Consider the following 25782-nt stretch of genomic DNA (forward strand, 5'->3'; position numbering starts at 1 on the left):
GTGTGCACTTGGCCCCCTTTATACGTGGCGTAAGCGGTTGGCAAACAAAATCGAAAATTGCCGCAGCCACATAAGTAATTGTGTTCTAGTTATTTTCCTATCTTATGGCGCAGGTACCATAGGATGGGAAAATAATCAGAGCAATCAGAACGCAATGTGAACCAGAGCTACATTATGGCTGGATCTCACGAAAGTATTCCACAAACCTGCACATTTGGCCATACTCACTTAGGTCACCAACTTAAACCTGGGAGAAAGATCATACAATTACAACCGATACTTCCTAACGAATAGGAATGTTACCTTCAACATGGGGGAACTCGAGTCTGAGGGGAGGAGCATGGACAGTTTAGTTACACCTCAGGGCTCCATGATATCGCTCATGCTCTTAATCTCATTATGACAGGATTGTCAGAAAAACGTGAAGACATCGAAGGAATCAATTGCTCCGTATACACGGATGATGTTGCCATATGGATCTCGCAAGGCAGTGATGGGTAAATAGAACAGAAATTACAGGAAGTGGTAGATGAAGTGGAAGTCTACCTCACAGGCACTAGGCTTGAATTTTCACCAGAGAAATCAGAACTCCTTTACAGACCCATACTTAACCAGCAGGTGGCCCGGAGATACAGACTTGCACGAAAAACGTGGGGGGAATCCCCATCATTGAACAAATATAGGGTCCTTGTACTCAAAATTGAGTCGAAGGGAAATAACATCAATACTCTTATAAAAATAGTGACTAAGGTCACTAAGGCAACTGGCTGATCAGGAAAATCACATACAAGTATCGCGGAATGAAGGAGGATAGCATTCTTAGGCTTAAATGGAACAAGACAGAAAAGGACAAAATCAATATGTTCGTAAGGAAAGCTTTTAAGCAGGCCCTAGGCTTGCCCGAAAGCACCAGGATAGAGAGATTAACGCATCTGGGCATACATAACACCTTAGAAGGATTGACTGAAGCTCAGTTGGAAAGAATTGACAGCACCGCGACTGACAGAATATAGATAAATTACAAGCAACAACCAGCAAGGACCCAAGGTTGCATCGGCCAGAGATTGGGAGCCAGATTGACATTGCCAATTTACTAAAAAAGAAATACACACAAAATTCAATTAAGGCAGTAGAACGAGCACAGCTAATACGACCTAATTGAGACTGCTCAAGTGCACATACTACGACCTAATTGAGACAGCTCATCATTGGACATTATCGCCAATTAAATCACCACAGAAGATGCTGCAAGTTATTTTTGTAGTTATGAAACACCATTTTTGTATTACCTTTCACACCTTGCTGTTGACTTCACGAAATCTACAACCCACGATCTGTTTGTCTTCAAGCCGTAACCTTCTACACAGCTGCAGGCGTCTTGTTCATCAGTGACGTTCGCCCGAACCACGTCAACGTCAGGCGATGAACTGTCATTGTCTTCAACGCATTCGATCGCGCGGCGCGCCGACGTCTCACATGCGCTGTTTTCCGTGGTCATAGCCGTACAACACCGGCGTTGCAGGGCTCTGCGAAATGCGTTGGCAAGAACAGCCGCGAAAAAAAATAATAAATAAAAAACACAAGGCACACTCAAACCCACGGCGATCACGTCTTGCGACAACGCGAGATCACAAAAAAACACTGGCGACAACACATATATTCACGTGAAAGCGTGTTCAGCGTTAAAAAAATAAACAAACGCAATCAGTCCAACACAACAACGATTATGTCTTGCGACAACGCGAGGGCTCAAAAGACACAGCAGACAGCACAGATATTCAAGGGCGAGCGTGTTCACTGTTAAAAAAGAAAAAAAGAAACGCACAGTAGAACACAACGGCCGATCGCGTCTTGCTGCAGCGCCAAGACAGTGGCGACAACACAAATGTTCATGGGCGAACGTGTTGACCGTTATAACAAAACAAAATGCACAAAGCACAGTCGAACCCTACGGCGACGACGGCGTCTTCGGTCAACGCGAGAGCAGTAGTTAGCAGTTCACAAGCGGCGACGAAAATTCCACGGGGCCCGGCGGCCGCGTTCACCGTTTAAAATTCCCGCGAAAGGCACCCCGAGAAGGAGAGCGGCGTCGTCTCGTCGTGGCAGCCGTTGCTAGGCGGAAGTCCGGAGCGGCGTCCCTGTGTGCGCGCAGCCAATAGCGCGCCGCGGCCGTTGCCATGCGTTGAGCGCTCTGCATATTACAAATGCGCTGCCGGGCGAGCGGCGATAGTGCAAGGAAGGGAAGGCAAAATAAATGACGATTATTGTTGTGGGACAAAAAGACGCCCTTTTTACTCGATCTTTTCTTAGAGTGTGGAGTGCTATTCTGGACACTGTCAAATGCCGCCATGTTGTAAAATTCCGCCATCTTGTCAACCTTGATTGGCCCAGGCGGCTGCTACGGCCTCTCTGATTGGCTTAAAATGCCGCCATTACGAAATTTGACAATAGGGCGGAATTTGACAGTGTCCAGAATAACTTCCCGGGTTTGCTTGCTCAAGATGTTGTTCATGCATGGCGCAAAGCTTGAAACAAACTTAGCGGCAAGAACAACATGTTCAACAAGCATACAACAACCAGCCCACAAACAAGTTCTAGCTTGCTTGCGCTTCGTTACTTGAAAACTCGGCGCTCGCCACTTTTCTGTCAACAGTGCTGTGCCACGCCGATTGCAAGCACGTCGTTTGTGACCTCGTTTTACCGGGCGCGCCGCGACAATGCAAGCAAGGACACGCAAGATAAATGATTATTGTTGCAGGACAGAATGAAGCCCCAAACACGCCCTTTGTTTTTAAGAGTGCACACGTTATCGGCCGTGCAGCAAACATGTTCGGATTACAAGCAACCCTTCCCCCCCCCCCCTCCCCACTTCTCCTTCAGCTTACGTTATCTTTATGCACGATAGACACAATATCCACACACATTCCGGCCAGTAACAAAAAAATCACAGGGCCCCTGACGCATCCGGCTCAGTCGACTCGAAGGCGAAAGCCATCTTCTTCGTTTTCTTCTAAGTCAAGTGTAATCAACCTCCTGCGCCCCCCCCCCCCCCCTCTCCGAAAGCTTTCTGCAACTAACGTGGTCCTGCAATGCCTCCAGGATCGCTGGCATTGTAAGCTCACTTTGTTTCGCACTGCCTCCAGGATCGGCCCACCTTTGACCAAGCAGTTGTGTCGTGTGATGACGTCATCAAAATTAGGCGATCTGCGACGTCATATGGCGACGTCATTACGTGATCATGACTTTTTGCATTACTCGTGTTGACGCCATCGGCGTGGGATGCCGACGCGGGACGCCGATCAATTTTCGCGTTTGATGAGACATCTAAGGACATCTAATAAGCTGGATATGCATTTCCTTCTCACCGAGACACCTCGCGCATGGAGCATACATCTGTTTCTTATAGTGAATGATACTATATAATCCCGGAAATCACATTCCCCGAAAGACCCATTTTAAATGTAAAGCATTTCCTGGCGAATCAAAGGCACTTTGAACGCATCTATCTATCTATCTATCTATCTATCTATCTATCTATCTATCTATCTATCTATCTATCTATCTATCTATCTATCTATCTATCTATCTATCTATCTATCTATCTATCTATCTATCTATCTATCTATCTATCTATCTATCTATCTATCTATCTATCTATCTATCTATCTATCTATCTATCTATCTGTCTGTCTGTCTGTCTGTCTGTCTGTCTGTCTGTCTATCTGTCTATCTATCTATCTAATCTATCTATCTATCTATCTATCTATCTATCTATCTATCTAGAATGGTTGCGCATACAAACGGACGAACACAGGAAAAAATGAAGTGTGCGGACTTCGACTGTTTACTTCGCTTTTTCGAAGGACTAAACCAAAGCATAACGTGACACGCCTGTCGTGTGCACCATGAAACCCATTTTCCCAGTCACGAGTGACGCATACGCGCTGACCACAAGCCACGGTATGCAGGTATGCGCCACATGTGATTCAGTCAACCCAGAAAACGTGAAAATAGATATCGAAAATTTTATAGGCAATTTGCTTGGGTTAAACGAAGAGAAAGGCACACCGCATTGTTATAGTCGGCGATATTAATTAGAACAGACAAACATTCTGCAACGGCCTAGCCAGCAACACCACGGTAAAGACTGTAAACAAATGCATTACATCAACGGCTGCCTAAGACCAGTTGTGGTTGTAGTGCTTGTCTAACATCAATTGTGGTTGTAGTGTTGACTATCAGCTTCCTAACAACGTAATAAACATTACATAAGTACTCTTATGACACAGAAGGCTGTAGTCTAGCGTTTCTTGTCCCCGCAGGAATAAGCCAACGAACGCTGCTTGCACTTCGTTTCAATAAAAGTGACTTCGTCTAAGGAAAAAAAAAAACACACGACAAGAAAGTGTCACTATACTCTTTTTGGTGAGTCCTGACTTGCCCTATATCTACCGTATTTTAGACGATTGTAACGGCGACTCGAATGTAGGTCGACTTCCCAAGATCGCAAGGCAAAAAATAAAAAATAGCGCGAAACATTTTAAAGAGGAAATTTATTTACGGTGACGCTGAAGAAAAACTCGAATTCCTCTGTGCAAAGTTGGCTTCACGGCAGTGCTTCAAAGCGATGCAGGAGAGCTCATTGTTACTGAGGGTGCGGGTTATACACGAGAAAATACGGTATACGTTACAGGTAGAGCCGGAACGTAAACACAATGTCGTAACCATGCCACAGCGTGCCTGATTTCTCGTTTGCTTGTCTGTTTTTGGTTTCGGTTGTAGGTCAACCTTTCATCCGAAACTAGTTTCGGTTTCGATTGTAAGTCGACCCCCCAACATAGATTAAAAATTTAGATAAAATGGGTGTAACTATATACGGTAGCTCCTAAATACGGTAGCTCCTAAATTAATGATACACGTTAACTCTCTTTCAGAGATCATTATACTCTCTTCGCAGAGTCGTGGGAGGATTTCTTTTGTGAAACACACAGCGCGAAACTACGACGGGGACACAGGAAGGAAACACACACAGCGCTGTGTGTGTGTTTCCTTCCTGTGTCCCCGTCGTAGTTTCGCGCTGTGTGTTTCACTATGCTACACTAACATGCCCAAGTTCGCTCTATTGCACAAGGATTTCTTTTACTGGAGTGTGTGTGTGTGTGGGGGGGACTTATGCGTTGTGTTTTTGCTACCTTTGCTCTTGGGGGAAAGGAGGGTGGGGGGGGTAGTTGCCGCCCCTGGCAGGGGCGTAGCCAGAAATGTTTTTCAGGGGGGGGGGGTCAACAACCATACTTCATGTATGTTCGTGCGTACGTTTGTATGTGTACGTGTATATATACGCAAGCAAAACTGAAAATTTTCAGGGTAAAGGGTTTGAACTCCCCCCCCCCCCCCCCACCCCTGTCTACGCCCCTGGCATGCGGCTAGACCACCATTGTCAGAGAAGAACGACAGCATGAGGGGTCTGGAAAGTGCTCAGGCGAAATTCTATTTCTGCTGTGGCACTATGGGTAGAAACACAGCAGTGACAGCATTGAGGCACCCCTGAAACGCTAAACTGTTTGCCTGAGCGGAGGAAAAAGTACGATAGGGTTGTTGTCTCGATATCGGTACATCCGCGAGAGGAAATACGAGAATACAGCTGCATTCAAGTTTCAAGGTCTTGCTAGAAGCGCATATGTCTTGAGATATGCATATGCTTAGATTCACTTGAACCGCCCCTGCACGCAACCATGTACAGACACGAAAATACACTTGTTTTACTCCCTGGCGTAAATCACGGGGCGGAGAGGGGGTCAGGGGGGTCCTGACCCCCCTTGTGTTCAGGCTGAAGGGGACACCCCTTGCATTGTCCCCCCTTGAGATTTATCTTTCAAACGCCATATATTTGAATTGCTTGAGAGTTAACTATAGTGCAGTCAACATTTTTTTTGTTAATGCCTGTTTATTTTGTAGCATGTGTAGGCCTATGTTCAATACACTCCAGCTGTGTGAGACTATTGAAATCGCAACTGCCGCTTGACCGCATTCGGAGAAGACTCAACAGAACAATGCAATTACATGAGCTGGGAACCAATGCTCGTTTCTTTTTTCAATTTTATTTCAAAGCATGATTTTAATTTTTATATATATAAAAATAAAAACAAAATGGCCGCTATGGCAAGATGTGTCCCCCCCTTCCCCCCTTATGATTTAACTGGATTTACGCCGCTGGTCTTACTTGCCACTTTTGCAGCTTTCAGCAAGCCACTGTGCAACTCTGAGCTGTGTTTACTCGAAGGCCGAAAAACACGATGAAGTAAAATAGGTCCTTCACCTTGTCCTTTGTCTCTTATGTTATAATGAGTTACATCTGAAGCCAATTTGTACAAATTGGCCAAATTCACACCTCTAATGCGGTTTTTGCATTTGGCCCGTTTTCAAAGCTACGCGCCTCCACGTGTGAGTTTCCGTCATGCGTTGTTGCAGCGGTTGCAGTCTGAAGTTCCTCATTTAGTCTTCATTTTTGTCTCTGTTCTTGTACCTTATTATTATACTTTGCGAACAAGTTGGAGGTTTTTGAATTATTCAACGCAAATGATGCAGTCGTAACAATTCCTTTATTTCATTCCGATATTGGGCGTTAGATGACGCTGCCTGTCAAGAAGGCAGCTTCGGTTGTGTTGTGGTGTTGGCACTCTACACGCACCAACATCCGTTCCGGCGTCATCTGTCCATCAGTACGTTCATCATGGCAACCACAACAGTACCCACTATCAGCTGTCGAGTCAGACACCTGTGTCAGTGTCTCGCTTTACTTTACTCCGTGCATCACGCGCCTGCGCGGGCGCCCTGTTGCGAGAAGCAGAGCGCCAAGCCCTCCTCTAGACGTTTCGCGATCTTCGAGACGGCTTCTTTTGATCCGTGTTATCTCCGCGATAGAAGAGGGTCGCTGGAGTCGGTTTCGAAGAGGCGCCAAGCTCAAGCGGAGAACCTATCGAGCCCTCTTAACAGCAAAGGAAGGGTGGGGGGAACCACTTGGAAGAAACTTAAAACCGTGTGCTTCGAGGGCGACAGCAAAAAAATGTCCTCCGCTACGTATCAGCGCATCGCGTCCATCAACGTGGGACCTCCGCGTCACGTAGAGGCCAGCGAGAGCTCCAACGACGAAATGGAGCGTCTCGCCCTGGACTGCCTGTTCGTACGTCGCTTCCGCAGACTCGCCGGAATCGTGCTTTCAAACATCGCCGCGGTGCTCGTGATGGTGGTGCTACTGTTGCTGTCCGTCGCTTACGAGGTCATAGTCTACCAGGTCGGCCTGACCACCAGCCAGTTCTACGTCGTCCTCGGCAAGAAACACTGGTGGGGCTTCCTAAACCAGACCGCATTCTGTCTAGGCCTCATAGCGCTAGTGGCGTGCGTCAAGAGCGGCAAGCAGTACGTCTCAAGCACGGTCACTGTCCAGTGGCGGCAGCTGCTCACCAAGCGACTTCAGGAGCTGTACTTCTCGGGCAAGGTCCATTACCGCGTCAACGTAGTCGAAACGGCATAGACAACCCAGACCAGCGCATCACTCAGGACGTGGACCGGCTGTGTCAAGTCCTGAGCGACATCGTTCCAACCCTGCTCATATCTCCCTTCACGATAGCCTACTACAGCTACCAGTCCTTCAGCGTGGCCGGCTACATCGGCCCGCTGGCCGTGTTCGTCTACTTCATCGTGAGCACGCTCGTGAGCAAGCTTCTCATCACGCGGGTTGTTCCCAGGGTTTATGAACTGGAAAAGCAGGAAGGGCGATTCAGGTACAAGCACACTCAGGTCAGGGCTAACTCGGAGTCGATCGCCTTCCTGGACGGAGAGTTCGCAGAGCTGGACTCCACGGAGGAGCACTTGGTGGAACTAGTGAAGGCGCAGCAGTCCGTCTACAACCGACAGCTTCCCCTAAACCTGGGCGTCTACTTCACCGACTATGCCGGCAGCATCCTCAGCTTTCTCATCATAGCCGTGCCCCTCTTCACCGGAGCCTACGACGACATCTCGACGGCTGATCTCAGTGGGATCATCAGCAAGAACACGTTTGTCTCCATGTACCTGATCAGTTGCTTCAGTAAGCTGGTCGACTTGTCGAGTGGGATTTCCACCGTTGCTGGCAACACGCACAGGATCTCTGTTCTGCTGGAGAGGATGGAAGCCATCAACGAGGAGGAGAATCTCGTGGAAAAGATCAAGCAGGCAAAGAAGCCCTCCAGTGACGATGACAGCGACACAAGTGGTGGTATACATAACTAATCATCCATTCTCCATTTTCCCATGAGTACACACCTCTTTTATAGGAGCAATATATAGTAATAATTGTTGGGGTTTATTGTCCCAAAACCATGATATGATTATGAGGGATGCCATAGTAGAAGGCTCCGGAAATTCCGAACACCTGGTATTCTTTAATGTGCATCTAAATCTAAGTACACGGGACTTTAACATTTTCGCCTCCATCGAAAATGTGACCAGTGCGGCCGGGATTTGACTCCGCAACATTCGTGTCAGCAGTTGAACACCATAACCACTAGACTGCCATGATGGGTCAACGTTAATTTTTCATTCTACAGGAGCACCAAATGAAGCAGTTAGACATAATAATAATATCTGGGGTTTAACATCCCAAAACCACGATATGATTATGAGAGACGCCGTAGCGGAGGGCTCCGGAAATTTCGACCACCTGGGGTTCTTTAACGTGCCCCTAAATCTAAGGACACGGGCTTCAGACATTTTCGCCTCCATCGAAAATGTAGCCGCCGCAGCCGAAATTCGATCCCGCGAGCTTTGGGTCAGCAGTCGAGTGCCATAACCACTAGACCACCATGGCCGGGCGCAGTTGGAAAGGTGGCAGTTGTGCTGCTTAGGGACACAACCTCATTATTCATCCAGCATTGCCAGGTCCATAAAATTAGGCCATAGTCACAGCAATATTTTTGAACTGGTAGATAAACACTGTTCAATAGGGGTTCCTTCATCCAAAAAGTCATAGGGTCAACACATGCACAGCGCTTGTTGCCGCTTATGACACCTTAGTCATCTTGATTGAGTAAAAAACAACAACAAAAAAGACAACTTCGAAGCAATTATTGAATGCACATGAGCCAATGGCACTGGCAATATAATCAAGAACATACAAAGGGGTTCTTATTGTACCCCTGTTAGCTCTAATAAGTGCACGCCTCATTAGAAAACTTATACTAATGAATCAAACATTCAACTAGGGACTAAAAGATACTGAATAAATGTTCACCCGTGCTCCATCCCGAAGCTTAAGTCACTCCAATAGTTGAGTCTCTTTACTACACATGGTAATAATTGTTGGCGTTTTACGTCCCAAAACCACGATATGATTATGAGAAACGCCGTAGTGGAGGGCTCCGGAAATTTCAACCACCTGGTGTTTTTTAATGTTCACCTAAATCTAAGTACAAGGGACTCCAGCATTTTTGCGTCTATTGAAAAGCGGCCGCCGTGGCCGGGATTCAATCCCGCGACCTTTGTGTCAGCAGTCGAACACCATAACCACTAGATCTCTCTACAACACATAAGGCTGGTAGCACTGCCTTGCATCTTTTAGCCATCTTTGTTTATATTAGCCTGCCAGTGGTCTAAATATAGTGGAATATTTCATTTTGCTGGCATACCTTGTATGTGCCTATGCACCTTTCACTCTATTTGTATAGTAGTCGTGTGGAACCGTCTTTATGTCTCGAGCCACTGTCATTGGCAAATCCATCTGTGTTATTTCACAGAGTGTTCATGTGATAGGTACATGCATGTTTACAGTTCAACACTGGAAATTTGTACTTTTTCCTTTCAACAGCGGCTCACAGGCTATTGTATTTTGCTGTGGCCGTGATGTGAAAGGTGTTGATTAACTGAATGCCTATGATATCAGGTGCAGATATGCTTACAATTCAACACTGAAAACTTGTACGTTGCAGCCAAGGTGGCCAACTGTAATGTGGTCAAAGGGGTAAGAAAGGGGCGGGGTAGTGGTGCATATGCTTCTGTACTCTTCTGCAGAGCTCGAGGTCATAGGTTCAATACTATAGGTGCAGCCGTTGCACTCTGAAGAGGAAACGCCAAAGTGTTTGGGCGTTTAAGTTTAGATACATGTCAAAGAACCCTACATGATCAAAATTTATTTGCCATTTTCAGCTGCAGCAGTTTTTACAACCCCACAATCGCTTTACAACCCCACAAACTCAAATAATTTCAGCATTACCTGCTAGACAACAAAAAAAAAGGCTGTTCAATGGTACCATGCTTTTTTATTAAGCAGGAGATGCCAGTAAGTGCTCTGCCTGCATGGCTATAAATTTTTAAATGAACAGGTGTGTGTGTGTTTTTAGTGACTCTCATACTGCACTTGTCACTGGCCGTTGCTGTTGGGGTCATTGTTTCGTTGTTATTGTACCTTTAACATCTGTGTTAGAGAATGCCTGTCACATTAGCCGCTGTGCAGCTGCAAACAGGCATGACAGGCATGTTCTCTGTACTCGCAAACAACATTTCTTGGCAATAGGCACCGGGCGCGGGGCGAGTTTGGACTGGTGGCACCTCTTTCGGTGGAGGCACGGAACTAATGGCATGTGGGTGCCGGAAAGGAGCAGGCGCTTGCTGCGGGGACGCAGTGCTGGATGTTGGCTGCGCTTCATTGTGCTCTCGTCGCTTGTGTCCTGCGCTGCCGAAAGGCCCCGGGAACCAAGCCCGAGCAGACAGGCTGCGCTTTAGGCTGCACAAACAGCTATGCAAACATGGATAAAGCTGGGGAGTAGATCCAGATCTATCGGTTCCCGTCTGCAATCGCCATCGCCGACGGCCTTGTTCGCGCACCGGCCGCCAACGACGTCCCTCGTTGCGTCAAGCTACACGAAATACATACACTGAAGATAGCTGTTGAAATATTAGAATCGGCGACGCATCGAAAAGGAAAGCAAAACGGGAACAGGAGTTTGCAAGATGTACAACGGAGGAACAACATGTGCAATCGGCCAAGCGTTGCGTAAAGAAAGCCGAAAATCGAATAGGAGACGTAGGGTATCCTTTTCAAATGTTGGGGGACAATGTTAATGTGTAGACAGAATAACAAGGTATTAAATATTCGGCAGATCCCACGCCTTGTGGAAATCGGTTTCATGCGAAGTAGTCAGCGAGTAGTTCTATGCTGCAATTTTTTTTTTGTGTGTTGAGCCAAGCGTTACGAGGTGGATCGACGTGTTTTTGTAAGTGCAGTAGTTGTGTACACATCGTGGTCTTACCAGGCACATCGACTACACTGGCGTTCAAAGGGTAACTTATGGTCTGACGTAACGTCAGCACCCACGTTACAGCACATACGTCAGTTTTTTCGCAGTGAAGGGCACTTTACGGTGCGATTATGTGAACATCATACGTAACTTTCGTTTGCGTATTCCTCCGGGGTCGAGAAACGCTTGAATATAGCTTGCTGAATCATATAGGAATACAAATGTAACGTTTATTACACTGCTATAAAAGCAGAGCAAACACTGGAACCGCAGACGTTAACCTGACATGACGCCTGTATCATAGGAGTACATATGTATAGTGTTTATTGCTTTGTTATAAAAATAGATAGCCAGCACCACAACCACAACTGACGTTGCACCGACATTACGCCTTCATAGGCTGTTTTTCCAAAGCAGTTTATAGACCTGGCGTGGCTCTGTGGTAGAATACCTAACTGCTACGCAGAACGATTGGGTTCAATTCCTGCTGGGATCCTAATTTTTATTCTCTGCATTTGTCGGGTCAACGCTGACGTTGTTGGTTTTTCTTAACGCTCTCGCATTTTAATTACCAATGTCTGTTCTCGCCGTTCCTGGGTAGATATAAACTGTCAATCACCTGTGGCGCATACCCGTACACCGGTGCCCGTGGTAAACGGGTATGTGCCACACGTGTCTGGAGGAAAGGGTTTGACGACGTGAGCGACAGGATTTGACTTTATTCATGTCATGAGCAGACAGTCATAATTCGTCAAATCCGCTTACCCTCCCATGCCAACTTAAGTTAAGGAGGCGATCACGAGAGCACCCAGACGTAGGCGGCTAGATAAACAGATACCTAGATAGAAACGCTCAAAATGCCTAGGGTTTGCTAAGAAATGCTTCGCATTTAAAAAATAGAAATGGTGCTACTTACATCTAGCTCCACATCGTAGCTTATCGCGTTAAGCTTCGTCTGCGAAACGCACTTGCAACGCTATTTGCACTCATTGTCGCCTTTATATTTCGTCATGTCGTGCACATGACCTGCTTCGTGCAAGCGGAGACCCTTCTCTAGAGCAGACGCACGAAAACGCGTACGCCAGCTGGTCAAGACTTTGAAACTGCAGCGCAAAAAAAAAAAAACTGGCAGCGCCATGGGTGCACTTGCGTTGTCAGGACTCGCCTTCGCGCCAGGGGCCCTCCAGACAATAATGAGGAACAGCGAGTTCGGCAGTTAAAATGCAAAGATGCTTATCTTACATCGTCTCGCCAATCTGGCCTGCCTCATTTGCAGTCCCGAAAGGGAGGAGGCATCGTGGCCCCTCTGGTCCGTCTCCGAACGAAAACAAACGCCTACAAGCACAGCACCACGCAAAGAAGCTGACTCGTTTGATGTTCCGACAGCGCTCATCAGTGTGGACATGAGAGGGACACCGTGTCATTCTTTCTAGACGACTTGGCGGCCATTAAACGCGTCCACGACCGCAAATGACTGCGCGGGAGTCTGCCTGAAGCCCGACGATGGGCCCCATTGTCTGAACACATGTCCGAGAGTCGAACGCTTCGTGCATTGTTCAAAGGAACACTGTTGCTGCCGCTTCTCCTTGCCTCTCGGCAACAGCATACAGCTTCGAATTGTTGAAAAAGAAACGCCGCGCTTCCTTTCGAATTGGTGCCGAAAGTAGCAGAGCCTGCTCCGCGGCGTCTGCTTCACATGCCAGTGCTGTCCCTGCCGCCGCTTGGGGCGCTTTTCGGGAGAGGCGTAGCTGGCGCCTTACGACGGCCGCCCGCCAATTTATGCGAGTCCTACCGCAAATTAATGTAGTCCCTCAATTGCGCCCATGTTTTCTGTATGAAAAAAAAAAGAACATTACTGTATAATCCCGAACAAGCACCCCCCCGTAGAGTGAAAGATAATAGGACAAGATTTGAAGTGGGGGCACTTGCTCGGTTGCGGACCGAAATTCAAGATGGCGGCGGAAGAGCCTCTAAGAAGAATGCACACCTGTGCTTCTAATGAAATGCTTTATTGAATGCACATGCATTTACTGTTTGTTCTGAACTGGAGGAATCCTCGTGTGGAATTTTGTGTGTTATGACTAAGAGGGAAAGACATTCTCCGAATGTTCCGACAATTTGTGACAACTGTAAAAGTACTAAGAAATCATGTACATATCTAAAAAGTATCAGAACTTGGGTTCCTAGGAACTGCTGCTGTAGGATTCTGTAGCAGAGAACACGTTGAAAAAAAATCACGGGAGGGGAGGGGGGGGGCTTGCTCGGAGTTTTACGGCGCTTAATTTTTCTACAGGAAGCTGCTTGAAAGATGACGCAGCACACATTGGTGAGATACTTATATTTGTTGTAGTTCATAAGTTGTCATTTCGCATTTTTGAACATCTGAGAATGTCACACTTTTTACGCATACCTCAAGTGCGAAATGGTGTCGGCGTCTTCCTGTGAGCATTCGTCACCTTCTGGCTCTTCCATCCAGTTGCCTCAGAAACTTGTGACGAACTTCACCCACAAATGGCTATCTAAGCTGACAAAGCAAGTGGTGCACAACATTTATTCCGGCGAGCATTCACTGTCAATGGCAGTACCAAACATGCGCCAAATCTGTCTACTTCGGAGCACATGTGCTGAAGCTTCGCCGCCGTAGTTTTCCTTTCATTGCTCGGAAAAGTTGTCTGCGAGTATAGCCACGGGCTGGCGTAGTCACACACTTGTACACTGGCCCATACCCACTCTATACCAATTTCTTATGTGCGAGATGTTATTGTGGAGCATTATCAGCATTAGTAAGTGATGAAGAATGTGAGTAAACATGAATGGGAGTGCGTGACAGTTAACGGAGTACAAGCTAAAGTAAGTGATGTCCATTTTTAGTGGACAACGCTTGAACGTAAGTGTGTATATGAGTGAGTGCTGGCGAGTGCACGCAACTATGTGTGGGGGCTGGTAAGTGCAAAGAGACAATGAACGCAAGTGAATATGAGTGCGAGTTGAAACGTGAGCGAGTGCACGCTAAGTGTGAGTGAGTATTGACTTACCCTGCCAGCCTATGTACGTAGCTGTTCGCTGCTGTTTCCAGTAAAAAAAAAATTAATGCATACATGATTTAGACTAGCACGTGAAAAATGACTGCCCAGTTATCGACATCCACAAACCAGTGTGAGGTGGATGGAGGCAGCATCACCCTTGGGGGTGCGTTCACTGGTTATTGAGACAGGTCACACGACTATTCGCGACTGGTGGGCATTGAATCGTGGTGAGCGAGTTCACACCCCTGACCGTGACCTGTCTACCCATGCATTGAAATGACATATTTGCACAGTGCAAAGTTAGCGAGGGCACATGAAAGGACACAACACAGGCGCTGACTCAGTGCCTGTGTTGTGTCCTTTCATTTGTCCTCCTTCACTTTGCGCTGTGCAAATATTTCGATTCTAATCACCAACTAGCCCATGCTGCCATTCTATCATGCACTGAAAAGTCTTGCTCTTTATCAGCAACTGTTGGCACTTTGCAAGCAATTGTGATGTCAAATAACCGTCAGTGTATTCTGGTATCCTATTCCTGCGCGCCTGATCAGCATTTCAAGTGACCCAGCTGCTGAGCTAAAAAGTGAAGTAGTGGAAAATTGAGCTGAAAAATGGTCGCCAACCAATGCGATTGCTTGGCACCTTTTGCGTCGCTGTCAACTTAGGCATGCAGTCTTCGAGTGTGCTAGTATGCATACCAACTCGATTCGCAGAACTGTGGCTGGTAGTCTACTGTGGTCATAATGTGGTTCCTGCCAATTCTAGGAGTGTCAGTTCAGCTGTAACTTGTAGACATGTGCAGATAGGGTGAAATGGGCATATGGTACTGAAAGTATTGTTTCTTCCTAAACTGACAGATTAAATGCAAAACTGCGTGAGTAAGCTGCTTCACTCAGTCGGAATGGCATTGACAAAATGTCAGTTCTGGTACAGGGTATGTATACCGATCACTGCTTTCTGCAGCAGGGTTTTCTGCTTTGTGGCATCCTAAAAGCTCAGTACAAACTCCACCCCCCCCCCCCCCGAAGATGCGCCAAAGGCGTGCTGGTATTGAAACAAGTTCTTCTATGTGACATCATGGAATTGAATGACTGGTTCATGCATACAAGCTGTCTCTCCGATTGTAACAGCAATGCATTCGCAATTGTGTTCTTGAATTCTTGCCAACTATAGTTAAGTTTGGTCCTTCATTTCCACAAAAAAAGAATTTGTTGTTATACGATAGTCAGGAAAATTTTCTGCAATCATTACATGGTATGTCTGCGAATTGCAACTACAGTAACAGGAGGCCTACCAACCGTTGTAGTTAGGGGGTGTGGCATTGCGCCACTAAGCACAAGTCCTCAGGTTTGATTTCTAATCACAGTGACCGCACTTCGATGAGGCTGAAATTGAAGAACTCCCACATATGTAAGATTTAAATGCACTATAAACAACTAGGTGGTCTAAAGTAACCTGAAGTCTTCCAACTGCGGTGTGCCTCATAGTTATATCTTTGCTTTTGCATGTAAGACCCCAGAGTCTGGTTTTATAAATGGGAAACCTAAAGGGCTAGAAGTGTAGAATAGTGATGTGAGCTGATTAGTTTGCACCGATTGTTTGCGTTGCATCTTGCAGAAGCAGCGCCACAATTCGTCCTGAAGAACATATCCTACGGAAGTCCGTACGATGACAACATGTTTGCTGAAGGACTGACGCTTGAGCTGAGACCCCCGAAAAGCGTTTTCGTCACTGGACCAAGCAACAGTGGCAAGACATCCCTGCTGAGGATACTGAAGGGCCTCTGGAGCCCTCTGTCCGGTTCTGTCACCAGAAAGTTTGGTGGCTCTCTGTTCCTGCCGCAAGTGACGTGGTTCGGCAGTGGCAGCCTGAGGTCCCAGCTCTACTATCCCTACACCCCACCGAAGAGCACACCACACGAAGAGGGAGAGATATGGAGGTAAGGAGAAATCTCCAGTAGCTGATATTTTGGGAAGGGATTGACGTAAACAAAAAAAAAAATTCAGGTGCCTTTACCCTATCGGAAAAAATGGGGGCAAGCGAACCTTGGCGTGTGCGTGCCTGACATACTACTCTCCTTTCTTTCTTTCGCATTGCGCAATGCTCCCTCCCAACTGTTTCCGCCCTCCATGCCGGGAATCGGAACTTCACCCACGTGCTTCGCAGCACCACACTTCAGTTGCTACGGCAACAACGATGGCCATGTGTTCATATCCAGGCAACAATGAAACGTGGCAACATGAAATGACAAGTCACCTCGATAAAAGATCAGATTGCCGTATCAGAAGCGGCTGATCGCCGACAAGTCCACGATCGAGAGAGCGTCATTTATTGGAGAATGGCGCATACAAATTACGCATGTGACCGGCGCACCTACGAGGGCTGCGTTTTCTTGTGCTCACCATCGCCGGGTACAATGTCGCCACTGAAATCTGGGAGTTATAAAAGCTTCGCTAAAAAAACTTGATAGATAAACCATATTTACTGGCATGTTTGCACAGACCTAAATAAGTCGGTACTTACCGACACTGTCGGCTTCTGTTAACTCGCCCTTCGCGGGGCTGACAACATTGATCCACACGTACAGGGCAGCTTGAACAAAGAGCCAGAAAAGACATCTAAGCACACCGCTACCTCATTCAGCAATATTTACCCAGTTCTATTATACCCCCAATCTAGCATACAGGAATTCTATAATGCATACATAAAGGCTGAAGAAAAAACAGCATACCTCCTATTCTGACAAGTTAGAATGCAAGAAACAGCTTGTGCTCACAAGAAATGTGCTGATAATACATGGCATCGCAGCCAATGCAAATTCAGGTGCCATATTGCGGGGGCAAACGCGGTCCTTCGTTTAAATAGCCGTTTGAAGCTTTCATTTCGAAAACAAAGAATTCACAGCATGTGTGCCTGCAAGACATGGTTTGGCGTGACATGCATTACAAAATATTGGATTGCAGTTAAACACTCTTGGAAACATGCACATGGTATGTGTTGTCCTAGAGTTCCAGCATATGCTACCTTTAGGTAGCAGAGTTGCGCATCTGTCTTCCGAACACCGCTAGCAACCATGTATTGCGGAGGAGCTGATGCTCGGGCTAATTTTTGTATTTCTCGACGCCGCCGCTGCAGCGAACTGGATTAACACTGGTCATCGACAGCCAATGTTTATCGCTGGTCTTCGACACGCCAGGCATGTTAATCGGTGACACGGTTGGCATGTCGCCTGCAAAAACGGAGTGCGACTTCACCGCATAGCTATGGTTGCTAGCCAGACCTATGCGCAACTCTGCTACCTAAAGGTAGCATATACAGTAACTCTACGTTGACCGTATGAGCACTGTGATCTGGAGGTGAATACAGGTAGTCATCTCTGGCAGTGCCACTGTCTGTAGTTGAAAAGGCTCATATCACAACACAGTAGCCATCTTCGTGACCGATTACTTACTTGCAGTCATGAAAATGATAATTTTGCTTAAGGATTGTATTTTCACATTGCCGGAATAAAAGATAAAACAGCCCCCATGCTGTTGTTCTGTTTGAACAGCAGTTACGTTTAAACTATTGCCATTTACATATCGAGATGCTACTGTATATAGGTATTTGTCTTTGGAAATCAAGGCAGAGAAATAGTACATAATGATTGCTTCTTTTCCCAGAAACCATTCTTGACATTCTGTGACACAGGATTACACTAAAAAACAGTGTATTCAGTAGCATCTTTTCAGATATGCAAGCTTTGAAACTATGCTAGTGTCAGAGGTCCTAATACTTTATGGACATAACACAACATCATAGCGTAAGATGTAAACATTAGGTGTGGACAGCGTTTCTTGCAGCATGGACTGACGATGTCACCTATTTCAAAATAGGGCCACAAGATGACTCTCCAATCATAGGTCTGCCCCTTGAGAGGCAGCATTGTTTTTCAGTAGCGAAAGTGAGCCCTTCTTTCATCATTTTAGGGACACAGTTTTTGTTTGTCACATTGTATAGAATGAGAAGCCTGCCTTCCTTCGTCAAGCCTTCATTGCCAGCGTGCGATTCTGAGCAAAGTCACCGAATGAGCACAGTACTAGAAACCTTTACAGATCGTACTTTCTTCTGCTGTGCATTTCAAACGTACCTGGTGCAAATGTATTAGCACTCCTACCACTGACAAAGCAGAAAGATTCGTGCTGATTCTATCTGCAACGACAGAGCAGACTGTCTGCCACTTTGCATGGCAACAAGACTGTTTTCTTTTGTTATACTTTTCACTTCAATGTTGTTACCACATTTTCACCGGTTACATGAAAATAATTGACCTGTTTATGGGCACTGTGAAAGGGCTTTATCAGGAAGCACTTGCAATGGCATTTTTGCGCTTTGTCCACACCTAAAGACTGTATGTCAGCCCTGTATATCGCCGTCCACTGCATTGTGTGTCTTCCATTACACAGTTGCAACACAAGTAAATAAACTGCAAACTGGTCATAGCAATAATTACAAAAAAAATATCTCCGAGCATCCCACACATACGTAGGATTTCGTGGTTAGCAAAAGTGTTGTCTGGTATTTACAGATAAGTCGTTTATCTCCTATAGTGGCCATCTTTACTCAGAGTTCTTCAATCATACAAGTTGTGGAACTCCCCATAGGCTCCAGGTATCAATATCGGAACGCACCATTGGCCGAAATCGCAGAGCCTGCTTATTGTGGCACCACCTGTAGGCAGAAAAATAAGCTAATAAATTACATTTTTGTGTGCTGCGTTGCACGAGCCCACTTGCGATTCCGCAATGACGAAGCGAGCAGTGCATTTGCATTTGTGGCTTGCATTTTGGAGATGATACTTCGATAGAACTCTTCGACTTTTCTTGAAAATACTTCTCCTAATTCTCACCGTGGCAGCTCATGCAATGAAATGAAGACTGCAGCGATCTAGGCGGTGCGGTGTGTTTCTTATCATCTTTCCCAGATGGCGCGTCAGTTTTCTATTTCCCACCAGCTTGTCCATGAGCATGTCTTGGTTTTGGGACGGAATTTCGAAACTGGTATGATTGAAAAACTCGGGTATTTACTCACGTACTAAGAGCACGTGGCCTACCGCATTTAATCGCATACATGCTACCAACGCTTGTTTCTTAAAAGTAATTTGTGAGGATTTTGCATGCCAAAACCATGACATGATTATGAGGCACGCCATACTGTAGAGCTCCGGAAATTTACGCGACCTGGTGTTCTTTAACGTACACTGACATCGGGCAATAGTACATGGGCCTCGAGCATTTGGCGTCCACCAAGATGCGACCGCTGCAGCCGAGATTTAACCCACAATTTTTGGGTCAGCAGCAGAGCACCGTAATCACTATACCGCCATGGCAGACTACCAACACCTCTTACTGCTGGAAGATTGAAATTGAAATTGTTCTATTTTTCCATCCTGTATGATTACAGATACATGTGGGGGATTGTAGAATAAAAGCTTTCTTCAAACAACTTAACAAGTCTACAACCCTTTCATTTGGCAGGGTGGCAACATCGCATATGCGTGCATATATATACACACTTATACATACTCATACATAAACATTGGTATATAGGTATAGCAGCATACTTATTCTTCAACGTGTTTCGCACTCCACTTTCACCTACGAAGTGTTAAATAAATCAAACAGGAACATATGACAATGTGATACTATATAGAACCCGTATGCATCATTTTTAGTTCTTTAGGAGAGCCCGTGAAAAGATCAAGCCGTACCATATTATAGTTGTTTATCAGCTTGGGTACAGTGTAGTTTAGGCGTTGTTTTCCGTAGTTTGAACGGGGTCTTGATGATTGCTGGTGTTGGCTAAGTCATGGCTATTGTTGGCTAACTGTGGTATGTTGACTAAATGAAGGAACTACAAAAGCTCACACACTATCTGATAACACCACAGTATGGAATTCCTGTCACAATTTTCTTGTTTTTGTTTCCTTCTAGACTTGTCGAGCTAGCCGAGCTGGGGCACCTCCTCAAACGGTCCGGGGGACTCGATTCGTCCCTGCAGCCCATGTGGTACGAATCACTGTCTCCAGGCGAGCGGCAGCGGCTCAGCTTCCTGCGCGTCCTGTGCCAGAGACCCAAGATGGCACTGCTCGACGAGGCCACTAGCGCTCTCGACGAGGACACGCAGGTGAAGCTTTACCGCGAGTGTCGCAAGTTGGGCATCGCGACCGTCACCATTGGTCACCACGCCTGCCTCGAGCCTCTGCACGACGCCACCTTGGAACTTCACGGTGCAGCGAAGGGTGGCACTTGGACGTTGAAAGAACGGGACCAAATCCCCAACGGCGACTCTGCTGTCATTGAGAACGCACAGTCTTGATTGGATGTCTTGGCGTTGCATATACAGAGAGATGTCGCTTGAGCTGTAACTTCCACAGTATATTGAGAATGATTCCAGCTGGAATTTCGCTCTCAACAAGAGGTCTGTCGGTATTCAGGGTGTGCGGCATTCAAGGTGTTCAAGTACAGCGTGTTTGTTACAATATTAGTAAGAAAAGAGCCATGGCAGTTAAAGGGTTGAATAGCAAGGGATCCAGCACCGTGAAGGACAGCCTTGTAGCCTAAATGTCCCAAGCACGCTGTAAGGTCCTGTTATATTTAACCTCACCCGGTAGAGTTTTTCGGTTTCTCGAGCCAACGTTTTCTCACCCGTACGTCTACTGCTAATCAGAGCAAACAATCAACTGATCAAGCTCAAAGACATTCATTATAGACTATAAACTACAGTTTTAATGTAGCAAACTTCAATGCAGGGTTTGTAAAACACAATAGTAGGTGTGCTTTCTTGCGTCTTGAACATACAATTCCTCTTGTACTTGAGGCATGGCCCAGTGAGCGGACTGTAATAATTCTTCTATGATATTTTCTTGTTCGTTTGTTTAGCATGAAACCATGTGAACTTGGTCTCTGGAAACTCGCACATACCATATTAGTTATCATTTTCTGTCTCTGGTCATTTCGCGTACTGCCAAGAGTAATTATGCACTATGTGTTATAGCTGCGCGTCTGACTTTTTTTGCGGTGTAGGATAAGGGTGTGCTGTACTGACAAGCCCAACATGCAACTTCGATCAACTTGTTTTTGCAGCGTGTGTTGTAGAGTGCGTGAAAAATTTTTCTGTTGCAATTGCTACCGATGCCAAAGATGTCTTTGTGGACTGTGATACAGGTGTGGCCCTGTCAGTGCATTGCCTGTTTGCAGTTATAGTCAAAAACAGTGAGATGCTCACTTAACTTCGTTATTTTGCTCTTTAAAGAAGAATTAAGAGAAACATTAAGCCAGATTGACAACCGCCCGGACTACAACATAGGGTGGTCTTGCCATGAGTCGGCCAGGAGCTTGGCAAGACAAAAAAAAGAAAGGCACGAGAAAAGACAGTTCGTGATAATGGCTTGAGATCCACACACCAACACCCCATCATGCTACTGATATCAATAGCATCTGGGTGGGGCTTGCAGACTCTTTAACTTAAGAGAAGACAGACAGTGAAAATGTCCAGAAATAGCCCGGGAACTTAGTGAGCATAAATGACATAAAGAGATCGCAATATACAGTAGACTCTCAGTAATTCAAACTCTGATAATTCAAACTTTCGGTTAATTCAAACAAATCTTAAATTTTTGGTTGGCCTACTATGTTGACAATGTATTTTGAAAGCTGCTTAATTTAAACTGCCCCACTACACAAATTCGGTTAATTCAAACTTTTTGCTTGTCCATGCCTGGAAATATCTGCTGCCTTTGTTGCTTATAGCTGAACATTTGTGTTTTTGTGTTACTAACAGGCGCAAATAAAGCCAATCGCCTGCCTACGAAATGGCCAAACTACCCGAACCTCGCACACCAATAATCGCGTGCTGACTGACAAAGAAAAAACAAAACGGTACGGTCTAGCCTTGATATATCGGGTGCCAAACGTTTCTTAAAGTCACTTTCTCTGCAGTATGCCACGCGAGAAAGTGTCCTAAGAATTAGAAGGGGCTAGCAACTGTCGTTGGACGCAACACATTTCGTCCCTTAATTACGCACCCGTGTGCACCTTGTATAACAACAAGTACCAGTATTATTGCTGATATCTAAAAATTTTACTGGCAGTCATGCAGACCTGTCTATGATGTTGCTGCGGCACTGAGAAACAGTAAACATTGCAGCGTTAATTGGTGTGTTGCCCTGAGTCATAATTATGAGAACTTCTGATAATTCAAATAAAATCCTGAGGTCCCCTCAAGTTTGAATTATTGAGAGTCTACTGTACGGAAATAGATAACATGGACATTCTGTGGACATCATGACACTGCAACTGGGGATCAATATTCATTACATCTCTTTTCTACATTGCTGCTCGGAATTGATGCAGTCTTTGAGGCAATTACGGGGTGGAACAAAAAGAAGAGAAAATTTATTTTTGAAATCATGACTTCAGTCTCCACATGTCTACTCAGTTGTAAGCGATCCTTTGTTAACGAGGAGGTCTGGAGATACAAACGCAGGGTGCCGCCAGCGCAAGCCGTTCTACATTGAAAGGGAACAATTTTATAGCTCCTTGCCTTAGTAATGTATTAGCTCATCTTTAAAGTTACACTGCAAAATGGTATTCTTGGAAAACTAGCTCAATTCACCATCATAATTGACATTGAATGTTCAGTGATTGCTTCATTTCCTCAAGTTCTCTATTTTGTCCATTCATTCTGAGATTTTAACATTTCCGAGAAGGTCTCGAGATCAGAGCAGCTAGGACGCGTTTGTTTCTGCACCTGCCGCGCATTTCACCGCAGATGTTTACGGTTGGTATCGTGGCATCGATCAAGTCGAGAAGGCGCGTACATTTGGTCAACATTTTGGTGTGCTGATGTAGCCATGTCCCCGGGACACATTTCGAAAGGCAGCTCAAACTCTTGCACCCTATGTGTCGAAACATCAAGCGACGCTCTCAGTGCTAAGCCGATGTGCCACGTGTCGTCAATAGTCTGCCAAAAGTACTATCAGGTTATGTTTGAGCAAATACGGCACTGTTTATGGCACTGATCAATGCAAAACCACTTTACTGTTACCTGCTCACTTAGGTGGCATTATATTTAAGCCACGAAAAGACGTTTCCAAGTCATGTGAATGAGTTCTGCTGTGTCGACCAGATGTTCAACATGAGCATTGGACAAACATTGCAGCAGCATCATTACTTACTTTTTTTTCTCTTTCATTTTGCATAGCATATTGATCTCCATATTCACTTACATATTCATTTCATATTCCATATTCACTTATTACTCAAGAGATGCTGGCCACTTTGAAGTTTTTCCGGAAAATGTGGGCACCGTGTGTAGCATTCTTGTTGGAAGTGAATATTCCTGCATTGCTTGCATTCCACATCATTTTGTGTGGCACATTGATGTGCAAGTGTTATGATGTCTTTACTGTGCTATGTAAAAGGTCAAGGGGACTTTCGCAAGCTCTTCAGCAACAGCGTCCGATGACTTCGTTTTGTCTGTTCAATGTGAAATAGTGGACTTATAGCCAAAGAAATATCTTTTATACACCTAGGAAGATGAGCAGTGTTTTGTGTTTTTTCTTTAAAATATAACTGGTCTTTCTTGGTCTGTATTGGTTCACGTTTGCACTTTGTGATTCAGGTCGCTTTAGCCTGCTCAACTTTATTAGACTGGATTTATGAGTTTATAGTTGTTTTTATATACACTTATTGTGTGTTAATAGCAACTACTATATGAAGACAGTAAACAAGGTTTAAAGAATTAGAGTTAACAAAAGTATACCTTTATGCAAAAAATTCCTCGCAACCTTCTCAAGTTGAACAATGTGAAAAAGTAAAGGCTTTCTGGGAAATTGCTGCCTACATAAATTTTTTTATTAAGTTCCACATTGCAGAGGACCAAGCAAGAAGCATCTTGCTTTGTGTACGCTTTAGCACTTTTTTGTGTTGTCGCATCTCTGTGCACTTTCCAATTTTTATTCGTTAGATCATAAATATAATTTTAATCTTGTAATCAGTTTGTTAGATTGAAAGATGTCGTGCCCAAACCCCCTTCTTGTGGTCGGCCTTTGAGCCAGGGGAGGCTTATCTTGTGATAAACCAGTGAGTCTAGCTTTTGGTATGTTGCTTGGTTGTGCAAACTTCATAGCTTTATTTTTATTATTTTTTTTGCACATGGTCTACAACTTGTGCTGCAGTTTGATCAGATCCTACAATCTGTGCCAGCATGTCAGCTCAACACTGTTTTTTGAACGTATGTTCATTGTTGCGTGACTTTCATTATAAGAACGCCCGAGGGGTGTTTACGTGGCATATCTATTATGAGGACGTCCTGTTCCTAATCTGATTCCATCTCTAAGATTTACTTCAGCAGTCATGTCGTAATATAGGTATGTTCTTTAAGTCTCGCCGTTGCCTTTAAAGTTACATATATTTGGTGAAAGTGGCCTTTGTTAGATAGCTCTCAGATTTACAGGAATTTTTGTAGCACCAACGTTTGGGGACCTTAGAAATCTGTACATGTTGTCAGCAGTTCTACAGAAAGAAAGCTCATTAGATTCGTCAGAAAAAGAAACTACCTGAAGCAGTCACGTTCACTGAATTTGCTTCAAAAGGATATGAAAGGGGAATATGCATGAGGCTCTCTGTATTAAGAGATTACACCTATGTAATACCAAAACAGCCATGAGCGAAAGTTTGGCAAGCCATAAACGTTCCTAAAACGAAGGACAGACGCATGGCATGGCCTTAAAGTTGTGCACCTGCTTGTTCTAGCATCATGAGTTTTGAGATTGTCCTTATGAATTAATCTTTTGTTACCAGATGACTTCATCACATTCCGACAACTTTTGGAAACTGCCACCTGTAACTGAAATATGACAAAAAGAAGGAATACTGAAATTTATGCCACCACACTTTCATCTCAGATCCCTATTTCAATACAATGCTGTCCCAATGTAACTCGATTCATCGTTGCTGTTTGCACTTCAGTGGGGGTGCCCTGCATTGCTGTTACATGTAGTACTACAAAACAGGAATAACATTATCAGTGTTATATGTAAATCATAAAGTATAAAATGTCCCCGAGCTCAGGCAGAACCACTGCCTACCTTCATTACGTCCTCACAGGGGAATAAAGTCAAGTTACATTGCCCAAGATAACATTTAAATAAAATGTTCAATAACTTTGCAAACCTGAGAAATATGTTTATGAACAGCGAGTTCGCAGACACCCGTTGCAGTGTTTGAAGCTCGACCATAGAATGTGCATGTTTCGTGTTACCCATTCGGCAGCATGCAAGACGTTTTGCCGTATTTACACTGACAAGTATTATGACATCGCATTTTTTGAAGTTGCCTGTTGCAATTTCAAAAGCTGCAGAACGGACTTCAACAAAACTGTAGGCCTAGGCTTGCTAGTGCTGCAGCCTTCGTTTACCTCGAAATAGTAAGATGGGATCAATA

At 45.2% G+C, this 25782-nt stretch overlaps 1 protein-coding gene across 1 annotated transcript; it reads left to right on the forward strand.

The window, feature by feature from the left end:
• The first annotated feature begins 6739 nt into the window (after positions 1–6739).
• On the forward strand, positions 6740–24876 carry LOC119371855 (lysosomal cobalamin transporter ABCD4-like). Its single transcript, XM_037642320.2, is given in 4 exon segments — positions 6740–7520; positions 7523–8254; positions 15914–16235; positions 20269–24876. Coding segments are annotated over 4 exon segments (1896 nt in total). The 5' UTR covers positions 6740–7063; the 3' UTR covers positions 20654–24876.
• Positions 24877–25782: the final 906 nt, after the last annotated feature.

Source organism: Rhipicephalus sanguineus, chromosome 10 (genome assembly GCF_013339695.2).
Source record: "Rhipicephalus sanguineus isolate Rsan-2018 chromosome 10, BIME_Rsan_1.4, whole genome shotgun sequence".
In the NCBI taxonomy this organism is placed as follows: domain Eukaryota; kingdom Metazoa; phylum Arthropoda; class Arachnida; order Ixodida; family Ixodidae; genus Rhipicephalus; species Rhipicephalus sanguineus.